Consider the following 13,417-nt stretch of genomic DNA (forward strand, 5'->3'; position numbering starts at 1 on the left):
GGTAGAGATTTTTAGTGTTGAAAACTCCATTGTCATGTCTTCCCAGCATTTTTTTTTTTCATTTATTTATTTGAGAGCGACAGACACAGAAAGACAGTGGGAGAGAGAGAGAGGATGGCCTCGCCAGGGCTTCCAGCCACTGCAAACGAACTCCAGACACATGGGCCCCCTTGTGCATCTGGCTAATGTGGGTCCTGGGGAACCGAGTCTCGAACCAGGGTCCTTAGGCTTCACAGGCAAGCGCTTAACCGCCAAGCCATCTCTCCAGCTCTTCCCAGCATTTTGATAAGTTTGGCATTTACATATTTCTTGTGTTGGGATAGTTCTAGGTTTGTAGTAGTTTCCCCTTTAGGGCTTATGACCTCCCCAGCCTTAGAGTTTTGATGATGTTTTCAGTATCAGGCAGAAATTCCCTCTCACAGAGTGGGCCTCAAATCCAGTCACAGAACAACTGGTTTCCCCCATAGCAGACATGCCACCATTGCACCAGTAGGTATATTTTAGCTAGGCTGACCAGCCATAAAGCTTGCAGGATCCTCTACTGGTTAAGACCATTGTTGACTTTTCTCCCCCAACAGGCTGCATAGCTCTTTGCAGCTTCCTGACAGCTAGTCAACAGGGATAAAGCTTCCAGCGCAGTGATTTCTTAGTGTCCCACAGCCCAAGCACATGGATTCCTCAGCATTAGGGTCTCTCCCTCTAATTTAGTGGGAAACCGAGAGCCTGTAATATTTTGCCGTTGTCCAGTATTGCTCAGTAGGGATTTTATTAAAGTGGCTTGTGTATGTATGGGGTTCCATTTCCTTGTTTCATTTTTCAAAGTATTTTTATTAGAGAGAGAACACATATGCCAGGGCCTCTAGCGTGTGCCACCTTGTGCATCTGTTTTTACATGGGTGCTGGGGAATGAAACTTGAGTCCTTCACTAAGCCATCTCTCCAGGCCCCCCCCCCTCAAAGAAATATACTTTATTTATTTATTTGAGAGAATGCACATGCCAGGGCCTCCACCACTGCAGATGAACTCCAGATGCATGCACCTCCTTGTGCATCTGGCTTAAGTGGGTCCTGGGGAATTGAACCTGGGTCCTTAGGCTTCTCAGGCAAGTACCTTAACAGCCAAGCTATTTCTCCAGCACTTGTTTGGTTTTTAGATGTCTTTCATGTTGGCTCTTCTGTCCTACAGATATGTCCCTTTAGCATTTGATGTAAATATTCTGTCTCAGCATGCCCTGGAATCTTCTTATACATATGCTTGGCTCTGGCCCTGATTCAGCCTTTTTTTACAGTTAGTTTGTTTTATCCTTAAAATTTTCTTTGTTTATTTTTATTTATTTATTTGAGAGCGAGACAGAGAGAAAGAGGCAGATAGATAGATAGATAGAGAGAGAGAGGGAGAGAGAATGGCTGTACCAGGGCCTCCAGTCACTGCAAATGAACTTCAGATGCATGTGCCCCCTTGTGCGTCTGGCTAACGTGGGTTCTAACGTGGGGGAATCGAGCCTCAAACTGGGGTCCTTTGGCTCACAGGCAAGCGCTTAACCACTAAGCCATCTCTCTAGCCTTTGTTTAATTTTTTTGAGGTAGGGTCTCACAGTAGTCCAGACTGACCTGGAATTCACTGTATAGTCTTAGGGTGGCCTTGAACTCCTGATGATCTTCCTACCTCTGCCTCAGTGCTGGGATTAAAGGTATGAGCCACTGTTTGGCTTCTGGCTAGTTTTTTTTTTCTTTTTAATTTTATTTGCTTTTTCAAGGTAGGGTCTCACTCTAGCCCAGGCTAGACACGGAATTCACTATGTATTCTCAGGGTGGACTTGAACTTGTGGTGATCCTTCTATCTCTGCCTCCCAAGTGCTGGGATTAATGGCATGTGCTACCATGCCCAGCTAGTTTTTGTTTTTGTTTTTTTTTTAATTTAGAGGTGGGGGGGAGAGAATATGAGAATATGAATTTGAGAATGAGTTCCTCTTGGCACTGCAAACAGACTCCTTGGTATGTGTCATTTGTGCATCTAACTTTTCATGTAGTGAGGAATTAAACCCTGGACAGCAAGCAAGCACCTTAAACTACTGAGCCATTTTCCCAGCCTTTCACCTTTCTTTTTCCTCTTTTGATGTTGGGTCTCACTGTAGCCAAACTCACTCTGTAGTCACAGGCTGGAAACTCAAAGCAATCCTCTTACCTTGGCCTTCTGAGTGCTGGGATTAAAGTTGTATGCTTCCACACCTAGCAGAGTTTTTTTGGTTTTTCGAGGTAGGGTTTCACCCTAGTCCAGGCTGACCTGAAATTCACTATGTAGTCTCAGGGTGGCCTTGAACGCACTGTGCTCCTCCTACCTGTGCCTCTCGAATGCTGGGATTAAAAATGTGTGCCACCAGACCTGGCTACCAAGTTAAAAATTTTAAATACGTGGATTCTAATGAGTTGAATAAGTAAGCTTTCATCATTTTTCACTTGCATAGGATAATATGATAACTACAAAACAGTTTTAGATATGTATATCTTATGATAACTGAATTTGATGCCTGTATGCATTGCATATTTCATATTTATGCTGTTTCTCAAGGCATTGTTTCTGTTTTTTATTAAGCTTCAAGTGGAAATAAAGAAATAATTTCACATATCAGTCAGCATGGAGGAAAATGGCCTTACTGGTTTAAAAAAATGGGTAAGTTTCTCTGGATGTTGAATATCTGGTTAGGGATGTAGATGTAGTTCAGTGGTATTTTGCTTACTTGGCATATATGAGGTCCTTGGTTAAATCTCCAGCAGCACTGCTAAAAACAGTTTTCTCTCCCCTGACATGGTGGTTCAAGCTTGTGGTCTCACCTATTTATTCAGGAAGCCAATCATGGTGGATCGTTCAGTTGACAAGTTTGATACTAGACTGAGCGACATCCTGAGATTTCCCAACTTCCTAAAAAAGAGTTACATGTACATTATATCTATATCTATATCTATCTATCTATATGTATGTGTGTGTGTATGTATGTATGTATGTATGTGTGTGTGTGTGTATATATAATCATATATATATCATATATATATATCATATATATATATAAATCATATATATATATGATTTTAAATTTCTTTTTCCAGAAAATATCCAGAAGTTGGGGAATTATACATTGAAATTACAAGTGGTATTGAATGAAAGTAATGCAGACACTTACGCAGGAAGACCACTGCCATCTAAAGCAATTAAATTTTCTGTTAAAGGTAAGCAAAACATTAATACATATCTGCTAAAGGTGGCATTTTAAAGTTTTTTTTCTTATTCTTGACAACTTCCTTAATTATAAATAATAATCCATGGTAATCCCCACCCCCGCTTTCCCCTTTGCAACTCCACTCTCCATCATACCCTTTTCCCCTCTCTGTTTATTTATTTATTTATTTTTGGTTTTTCGAGGTAGGGTCTCACTCTAGCCTAAGCTCACTTGGAATTCATTATGGAGTCTCAGGGTGGCCTCGAACTCACAGCAGTCCTCCTACCTCTGCCTCCCAAGTGCTGGGATTAAAGACGTGCTCCACCATGCCCGGCCCTTCTCTTTTATTTTGATGTCAGGATCTTTTCCTCCTGTCTTGATGGTCTTGTGTAGGTAGTGTCAGGCACTGTGAGGTCGTGGATATCCAGGCCATTTGGTGTCTGGAGGAGCACATTGTAAGGAGTCCTGCTCTTCCTTTGGCTCTTACATTCTTTTCACCACCGTTTGCGTAATGGACCCTGAGCCATGGAAGGTGTGATTGAGATATTTCAGTGCTGAGCACTCCTCTGTCACTTCTCAGCACTGTGGTGCCTTCTGAGTCATCCCAAGGACAGTGCCATCTGAAAAGAGAAGCTTCTTCAACCAAAATTGATAGTACAGTTAATATATGGGTATGAACATTAAGAGAAGTGCTTTCTGGGCAGTTTGGTGAGCATAGTATATACATTTAGCCAGACACCAGCAGACATTGCACCCCTAGATCTCATGACTTCCCTTGTCATATCAGGTATGTATTTCCTCCTGTGGAGCAGGTCTCCAGTTCAATTAGAGACCCTTTATTTCCCCCATAACAAGCATGCCACTATTGCACTCATGGGTTCATTTGCCTGGCTGGCCAAATTTAAGGGTTGCGATGTCTACTGTTGTTTATTTCCACTGTTGATTTCTGTGTCTCCCATGTAAAGGTAACATTGTAAGTCAAGGAAAATAATTTAATAAAAGATGTTATGCAATTAGATGAACACTGTAATTCATTTAAAATGTTTTTGTACTATTAAAGTTTTTTGTTGTTGCTCTTGCTGTTTTCTTGGCTTTTTTTGAGGTAGGGTTTCACTGTAGCCCAAGCTGACTTGGAATTCACTATGTAGTCTTAGGGTGGCCTCGAACTCATGGCGATACTCCTACCTCTCCCTCCTCAGTGCTGGAATTAAAGGCATGTGCCACCACACCCGGGGAAGATTTTTTTTTTAATGTCTATTGTTGCTGATAAGCTATTTGCATTTCTTACTCTGCGCAACTCTACATTTTTGAGGTACCTTTTTCACTTGTTTCTGAAATTTTATATGCAGGACTTGTTTTTATCTTCTGCCTCATGCTTTATAACCCTTTTAGTCTGGAAGCTTCTATTCTACTTTTTAAGGGTTTTTTTAGTGAAATATTTGGTTTTTTATACTTTTCTTTCTTAAAATATCTAATATTAAAATGCTAGTTATCCTTGCTGGTGTACTAATTTTAATTTTGTCCTTTTTGTTTGTTTGTTTCATTTTTTGAGGAAGTGTTTAGCTCAGGCTGATCTGGAATTTACTATATATTCTCAGGGTGACCTTGAACTCACAGTTATCCTTCTATCTCTGCTTCCTATGTGCTGAGATTAAAAAAAACAAACAAACATGTTTTTGTTAACATGTATGTGCTAGACTCTAGGGTAGATACCAACAGTTTTCAAAAGGCTGTATCAGATAACACTCAGCAGCAGACCATGAGAATTCATTTATTACATGCTCCTTCCTGGATGAACTTTGTATTTACTTAGCCATGTTGGTAGGTGAGCTATTTCTCTAGTTTTCAGGTTGTGTTCCTCTTCTGGCCTTCAGAGCACATTATATGTCATTTGAAAACTTCATTTACAGTAGCTAACTTATTAGTGTGAAGCTATGCTCTCCCATTTGAGTTTGTAACTGAACCACATGCAGGGCTTTATTAAAGCACAGCCTTTTGACTGGTACTCCGTGAGTTGGGGTAGAGATTACTAGATTTTGAACCTAGGGCCTCATGCATGCTAGACAAACCCTGTACCATTGACTTATTCTCTCAGTTTTATTGATTGATTTATTTATTTTTGAGGTAGGGTCTCACTCTATTTCAGGCTGACCTGAAATTCACTATATAGTCTCAGAGTAGCCTCAAACTCAATTGTGATGATCCTCTTACCTCTGCCCGAGATTAAAGGTGTGCGCCATCACACCCGACAAATGTTTACTTATACATATGGGTATGAGATAAGGTTCTAATGTTATTTTGATGATAAAAATTAAAATTTTGCACAGATTTAAAATGCCTCTTTTTTTCCCCCCAAGCCAGGGTCTCACATGATCCTCCTACCTCTACCTTCCAAGTGCTGGGATCATAGGTGTGCACCACTGTGCCCAGTTCTAAAATTCTCTCTGTTCTAATTTCCTTCATATAAATGGCTTTGTTTCTGACCTCCTGTAAATATTCTTGACAATTAATTTGTTTTTCTTTTTGGCTTTTGTTAAAGAGGGCAAGCCAGAGAAATTTTCCTTTGGTCTTCTGGATCTTCCTTTTCGTGTTGGAGTTCCATTCTCTATCCCGTTGGAGCTTCAGGATGAATTTGGGCATGCTACCCAGCTAGCCACTGATATTCATCCAGTTCTTGAAGCCAGGTAATTTGTGGGATTAATTTGGATTTCCTTTTTCATATTTTCTAAGAATTTATTCTTCCTTTTTACACTTTTGTGAGGTTAACTTTGGTAATGTATTTGAGAGGATTTATTTTACTGAATTTACTGTTGAAGTCATTTAAATTTTGTTAAGTTTCCTTTTGTAAGTAAGATATCTTGTTCTTTGGCAATTCTGACAAGATGGGGCACATTAGGGTGGAATGGCCTTAGACTACTATGGCAGTTGTATCACTTGCTATTTGTTTACTAGATATATGGTATTACAGTTCATTTTGGTATTTTTATTTTTTTAACAACTTCCACGATTGATTGTAAACAATATCCCATGGTAATGCCCTCCCTCCCCCAACTTTCCCTTTTGAAACTCCATTCTCCATTATATCCCCTCACCCCCTCAATCAGTCTCTTTTATTTTGATGTCATGATCTTTTCCTCCTATTATGATGGTCTTGTGTAGGTAGTGTCAGGCACTGTGAAGTCATGGATATCCAGGCCATTTTGTGACTGGGGAAGCATGTTGTAAGGAGGCCTACCCTTCCTTTGCTCTTATTCTTTCCGCCACCTCTTCCTGAGCCTTGGAAGGTGTGATTGAGATGTTACTCAGTACTCCTGTCACTTCTTCCCAGCACCATGCCGCCTTTTGAATCATCCCAAGGACGTTGCCATCTGAAAAGTGAAGGTTCTCTATCACAAGTGAGAGTAGCATTAATGTATGAACATTAAAAGAGAAGTGCTTACTGGGCAATGTGATGAGAACAATATATACATTTAGCCAGACAGCAGCAGACGTTACAACCCTGGGCTCATGACTACCCCTGTTGTAGGTTTTCGGTATTTTAACAAGCAGTGCCGGGTTTGGTGGTGTATGCCTTTAATCCCAGCACTCGGGAGGCCAAGTTAGGATCACCATGAGTTCAAGGCCAGTTTAAGGCTACACAGTGAATTGCAGTCAGTCTGGGCTAGAGCAAGACCCTACCTCCAAACCCAAAAAATCATCATGAGCATTACAAATTGAGTTTCTTGTCATACTAGACTAGAGTGAAACCCAAGGGATGAACACACACATTGGGCTTGAGAGATGGTTTAGCAGTTAAGGTGCCTGCAAAGCCAAAGGACCCAGGTTCGGTATTCCCCAGGACCCACATATGCCAGATGTACAGTTGCTGAAGCCTTGGTGTGCCCATTCTCTCTGTCTCTATTACTCTTTTCCTTCTTCCCTCCCATCCTCTCTTTCTCAAATAAATAAATAAATGCCTCAATATCTCTCTCTTTTTTTTTAAATTTTATTTTTGCTTTTTTGTTAGAGAGAGAGGGAGAATGGGCATGCCAGGCCTCCAGCTGCTGCAAACGAACTCCAGATGCTTGTGCCATGTTTTGCATTCTGGTTTACGTGGGTCCTGGGGAAATGAACCGTGGTCCTTTGGCTTTGCAGGCAAATGCCTTAACTGCTAAGCCATTTCTCCAGCCCCCTCAGTTTCTCTTAAGTCCATATGCTTTGCAGGTCTACTTCAGTTACCCCACCCCACGTGTCAGTTCTTCTTAAATGAACCATGTTTCCACATGAGAGCATGTTTCCTAAATCCTACGATTTGTGATTTCTTCTAACTAATAATTCATATTTTTTAATTTTATTATTATTATTATTTTTAGTTTTTTGAGTTACAGTCTCACTCTGGTCTAGGCTGACCTAGAATTCACTATGTAGCCTCAGGGTGACCTTGAACTCACAGTGATCCTCATACCTCTGCTTCCTGAGTGCTTGGAATTATGTTGTGCACCGGCACACCTGGCTTCACCTTCTTTTTGAGATCCTTAGAAAGCAAATTTTTTCATACATCTTGTAGGTGAGTGATATTTCTCCTAAAATTAGCTTTTGTCTGGCTGAGAATATGCCTCTGTGATTAGAGGTGCTTGCTTGGGTTCCAACTCCCAAGCCATCCACATAAGCTGGACCCCAAAAGTGGCACAAACATCATTCTTTATAGCAGCCAGGTATGCGTGTGCATGCACACACACACACAGGAAAGGAGGTATGCAAATAATAATTTTAAAATCTTAGGGGATAAAGAGATGGCTTGGTGAGAAGAGCACTTTCTGTGTAAGGATGAGGACTATTTTATTTATTTATTATTGTTTTTTCGAGGTAGGATCTCACTGAAGTCCATGCTGACCTGAAATTCACTATGTAGTCTCAGGGTTGCCTTGAACTCACAGCGATTCTCCTACCTCAGTCTGAGTGCTGGGATTAAAGACATGCGCCACGATGTCTGGCTATGTTATTTTTTTTATTAGATATGGGCATATTTTGTATGTAAACATTACATGTTGGTACCATCCTTTCCCTCCTCCCTTTTTGTTTATTTTATTTTATTTTATTTTATTTTTGAGGTAGGGTCTCTCACTCCATCCCAGTCTGACCATGAGGACTATTTAAAAGAATAATTTATTAACATATGGTATTTTTTTCTTTTGTTTTGTTTTTGTGTCTCCAGGTAGGGTCTCACTCTAACCAGGCTGGCCTAGAATTCACTTCTGAGGCTCCAGGCTGGCTTAGAATTTAGAGATACTCCCACTTCAGCTTCCTGAATGCTGGAAGACTCACATAGAATTCTGAGGATCTTTGTCATTGTGCTCTCACTCTCTGTACTTTACCCATGATCTGCTTCTCAGGGTTCCTCTTTTATTTCTCTTACTTGATTTTGTGCTAATTACTGCCATACATCTCAAGAATTTTTACATGGCTACCTTTTTTTCCCCTTCACTTTTAAGCATTGTCTTTTGGCTTCCAGCTGTGGAAGATGAGGCTCTGTCTGAAAACAAACAAGCAAAAAACCCACCCGGGTTTCTTTCCAGTTCCCTCATTTTTCCATAAAGCTATGTTTTATTTTGATAAGTATAGTTTACTGTATTCTAGTCTCTTTATTGTTATTAGACTTATTTTCCTTTGTTTGTATGCTACATTTATGATTGATTAAACCTAACGTTGGGGGCTGGGTTGATGTGAAAGGCACTTGCTTACAAAGCTTTCTGGCTAAGTTTCTATTTCCCAACATACATGTAACACAAAGTGGCACTTGTGTTTGAAGGTTGTTTGCATTGGTAAGAGACCCTGGTATACTCATACATACACACATGTACAAACTAACTAGTCTTAAAAATTACAAAAGTAATCCGGGTGTGGTGGCACATTCCTTTAATCCCAGCACTTGGGAGGCAGAGGTAGGAGGATCGCTGTGAGTTCAAGGCCACCCTGAGACTACATAGTGAATTCCAGGTCAGCCTGGGCTAGAGTGAGACCCTACCTCAAAAAACCAAAACCAAACAAACAAACCAAAAAACCCAAAAGCAAGCAAACAAACAAAAATTATAAAAAGAAAACCCAAACTTATTGCCAGTTCAAGATGCTTAGTTCACTGGGTGTGGTGTTGCACACTTTTAATGCCAGCATTTGGGAGGCCTAGGTAAGAGGATCACAGTGAGTTTGAGGCCAGCCTGGGGCTACAGAGTGAGTTCCAGGTCAGCCTGTGCTAGAATGAGACCCTACCTTGGAGAATTAAAAGCATATTTAGGTGCATAGATTACTTGTCAGTTTTATGTCATTGGAAGCAGTTTTCTTGAGTTTGTGATGAGTTACAGCCTGGAGTAATTGTTTTCTTTTTTCCTTTTTTCTCTTGAGACAAAAGCATTGCTATGTAGTCATGGTTGGCCTGGAACTCACTTTGTAGATAAGAGTGGGCTTGAATTTGCGGTGGGACTACAGGTGTGTATCACCATGCCTGGCTGATTACATTGGTAGTTATTCTTCCTCCACCTTCATATGTAGGATTTCCTTTTTCTCTTCTGTGTTTGGTGTTAAGGAAAGAGAATTGGACACAAAACCTAGCTCTGAAAATCTCTACACAAAGGTAGAAAGAAACATTTTTTGTTGTTGTTGTTGTTGTGTGTGTGGGTTTTTTTTTTTTTTTTTTTAACTGTTGTACTTTATTCTGACCTTGTATTATCCTGTGTTTCCTTCTGGGACTGGGTGTGGGCCTTGTGAAGAATAGAGCTATGATTTCCTGATACTTATAATTTCTAAGAGTTCTTCCTGGTTCTCTTTCATAGATTTTTAAAAATATTTGTTAGAGAATAGGCATGCCATAACCTATATGTACCTGAAGATTACTTTTAATCTTTCAACTCAATGTTTGTGAGGGTTTGAATGTAAACTATTCCCCATTGTTTGAATATTTAATCCCCACTTGGTGGCACTGTTTGAGAAGTTGTGGAGCCTTTCTGGAGTGTCACTGGGGGTAGACCTTGAGGTGTTATTAATAGTCCATCCCTGCTTGTTGTTTCTTCTCCACTTTGTACTTCTTTATTCTATTTATTTTTTTTGTTTTTCAAGGTAGTGTCTCACTCTAGCTCAGGCTGACCTGGAAGTTACTATGTAGCCTCAAGGTGGCCTTGAACTCACGAAGATCCTCCTACTTCAGCCTCCTGAATGCTGCAATTAAAGGCTTGTGCCACCACAAGTGGCCTTTTCACTTTCTACTTTTTCCAAGTTGATGTGAAGATGTAATCCTTGTCTGCTTCTGCCATGTTTTCTCTAAATTGATAGGCTTTGTGAAATTGAACTAAAACTTTCTTTACATAAGCTACTTCTCGTAGGTGTTTCCTCCCAACAACAGGAAAGTAACTCTGCTGCAGTTCTCTTGAGTGCTGGAATTACAGCCGTGAGTGCCACCACATCCTTGGGACTGATTCCAGGACTTCATGCTTGTCAGGCAAGCACTCTGCTAGCTGGGCTACATTCTGTATCCCAGTGGTAGAGGTCTTTAGTCAGCGTATTTAACACTCTGTTTTCCCAAAATGAATAGCCTTTCGCTTGAGCCTGCTCTATTCCTTTTCGAGATCTGGCTGTTGCTTACCAGTGAACTGCAATGCAAATGGGAGACTTGAGTATGAAGGGGAGGCTGTTGTTGGAGAGCTCCATTGTGAGATAATCTGGATCTCTGCACTAGGGAAGTGCAACTTGGACTGGTGGTTTCCTCAAATAAGATTTGTTTGTCTTTTTTTCCTGCTTAATTATGTTTTATTACTGAATAATTTACTAGTTATCTTCGCCTTTTACAAGAGTATAAGGATAGGTTGTTTGCAAAGCCTGTAGGGCTCAGGTTCAATTCCTTCACACAGTAAGTGGCACAAGTGTGTGGTGTTTGTTTGCACCATCAACAGGCCCTGGCACTCCCTCTCCTCCCAACAAAGAAGTGGTACATATCTGGAGTTCTTTTGCAGAGGCACTAAGCCCTACCTAGAGTGCCCATTCTCATTCTGCTTGCATATTAAATAAAATTAAGAGATTATGGTAGGAAGATTGCTGTGAACCAGCCTATGACTGCAAAGTAAGTTCCAGGTCAGCCTGGGCTATAGTGAAGCCCTACCTCAAAGAAGAAAAACCCCAAATGTTATGGGTAACCAGGCTTAGTGGCTCATGCAAATACTCCCAGGAGGCTGAGACAGGATGGTCACATTTTTGGAAACAAGTATGACTTACAAAGTGAAACTATTAACCTGGCACACCAAAATGGAAAGATATAAGATACTCTCCCTGAAACAGTCACTAGTGATCTGTTTAAGGCAAGGCCTGAGGCTCTTTTTTTTACTTTGAGAGAGAGAGAGAGAGAGAGAGAATAAAGGGGCGCACCAGGGCCTTAAGCCACTGCTTGGGAACTCCAGATGTGTGTGACCCATTGCACATATTTGTGACATTGCTCGCTTGTGTCACTGTGTCTCTGGCTATGTGTTTCCTGGAGATTCAAATTCAAACATGAGGTCTCAGGCTCCTCAGGCAAGTTCCTTAACCGCTAAGCCATCTCTGCAGCCCTTTTTCTGAGGTAGGGTCCTACTCTGGCCCAGACTGACCCGGAATTCATTATGTAGCCTCTAGGTGGCCTCAATCTCACTGAGATCCTCCTACCTTTGCCTCCAGAGTTCTCAGATTAAAGGCATGTGCCCCATGCCAGGCTCCTGAATCTCATTTTTTAAGAACAGAGATTTCCAACTCAATGCCTGTAGGTAAATTTTATTCTGCTGTCTCTGTCAATTGCCAATAGGAAGTTGAACTCCAGGTGCATGCACCACCTTGTGCATCTGTCTGGGGAATCAAACCTGGGTCCTTAGGCATTGTAGGTGAGAGCTTTAACTGCCAAGCCATCTCTCCAAACCGTGAATGTTCTATTTATTTTATTTATTTGAGAGAATGAGAAAGAGGCAAACAGAAAGAATGCACTGCTGAGCTCTCTAGCCATTGCAAACAAATTCCAGACACTTGCACCACCATGTGCATCTGACTTCTGTGGGTATTAAGGAATTGAACTTTGATCCTTGGACTTTCCAGGCAAGTGTCTTAACCTCTGTGCCATCTCTCCAGCCCAAGAATGTTTTTAAAACAGGTAAATGGAAACTGGAGAGATGGCTTAGTGGTTAAGGCATTTGCCTGCGAAGACTAAGGACCCTGGTTCGGTTCTCTAGGACCCTCGGAAGCCAGATGCACAAGGGGATGCGTGCATCTGGAGTTCGTTTACAGTGGCTGGAGGCCCTGGCGTGTGCATTCCCTCTCTCTCTCCCCCTCTCCCTCCCTCCCTTCCTCCCTCCCTTTTTCTTTCTTAAATAAATAAATAAAATATTTTTTAAAAAACAGGTAAATGGAATGGCTAAGAGGTTTGAGGCCCTTGACTGTAAATGTAACATCTGACAGTCTGGGTTGATTCCTCAGTACCCAGGCACAGCCAGATGCATCAAATGGCTCATGCTTCTGAAGTTCTATGAATTCTTCTCTAGAATCTGATTATCTGTTCTTTCCATATAATTTGATAAAATACATTACATGGTGTGACACACATGTCAGAGATCTGATGAAGATAGGTTTCTCATTCAGGTGAGGGCATCTGAAGCCACAGTTGCAATGCTATGCTATTTTCTTTAGGTGGGTCAAGATACCCTATTTTCAAGTCATCCTGGCTGTCACCCATGCGCTTCACTCGGGAGCTCCTCTGGATGGGCCAAGGCGCTGCAGCCGAAAAGCCTTTTTTTTTCTTTTTTAAATATTTTATTTATTAAGAGAGAAGAGGCCGATAGAAAGAGATTGGGCACGCAGTGGCCTCTTGACACAGCAAACAAACTCTTGATACCAGTCCTTATTCAGTCTTTTTGTTTGTTTGTTTGTTTTTATTTAGTCTTTTGATTAGAGTAATTAGTAACTTACTTGGTTGCTACCCAGGCAAGGAATAGGGCTGGGGTAGGAGTGGAATGGCTCATGAGAGCTCGGCAACCATACGTGTTCGTTCAGGGTTATTTTTTTTTAATACATTTTTATTTATTTAGGAGCAGTAAGGGGCAGGGGATTGGCACTCTTGGCACTGTAAGTGAATTCCAGATGCATGGGCCACTTTGTGCTTCTGGCTTTATGTGGGTACTGGAGAGTCGATTCTAGGATGTATTCTTTTTCTTCGTTTTGTAT

At 41.1% G+C, this 13,417-nt stretch overlaps 1 protein-coding gene across 2 annotated transcripts in view; it reads left to right on the forward strand.

Moving 5' to 3' along the window:
* The window catches only part of Smchd1 (structural maintenance of chromosomes flexible hinge domain containing 1), a 129,569-nt gene that overhangs the window by 38,963 nt on the left and 77,189 nt on the right, over window positions 1-13,417 (forward strand). For both annotated transcript variants that reach the window (XM_045142995.1, XM_045142993.1), the window contains exons 18-20: window positions 2,593-2,670; window positions 3,105-3,224; window positions 5,754-5,898. In XM_045142995.1, coding sequence (XP_044998930.1) covers window positions 2,593-2,670; window positions 3,105-3,224; window positions 5,754-5,898 — 343 coding nt within the window. The remainder of the gene's footprint in view (window positions 1-2,592; window positions 2,671-3,104; window positions 3,225-5,753; window positions 5,899-13,417) is intronic.

This window comes from Jaculus jaculus, chromosome 2 (assembly GCF_020740685.1).
Source record: "Jaculus jaculus isolate mJacJac1 chromosome 2, mJacJac1.mat.Y.cur, whole genome shotgun sequence".
Classification (NCBI taxonomy): Eukaryota; Metazoa; Chordata; class Mammalia; order Rodentia; family Dipodidae; genus Jaculus; species Jaculus jaculus.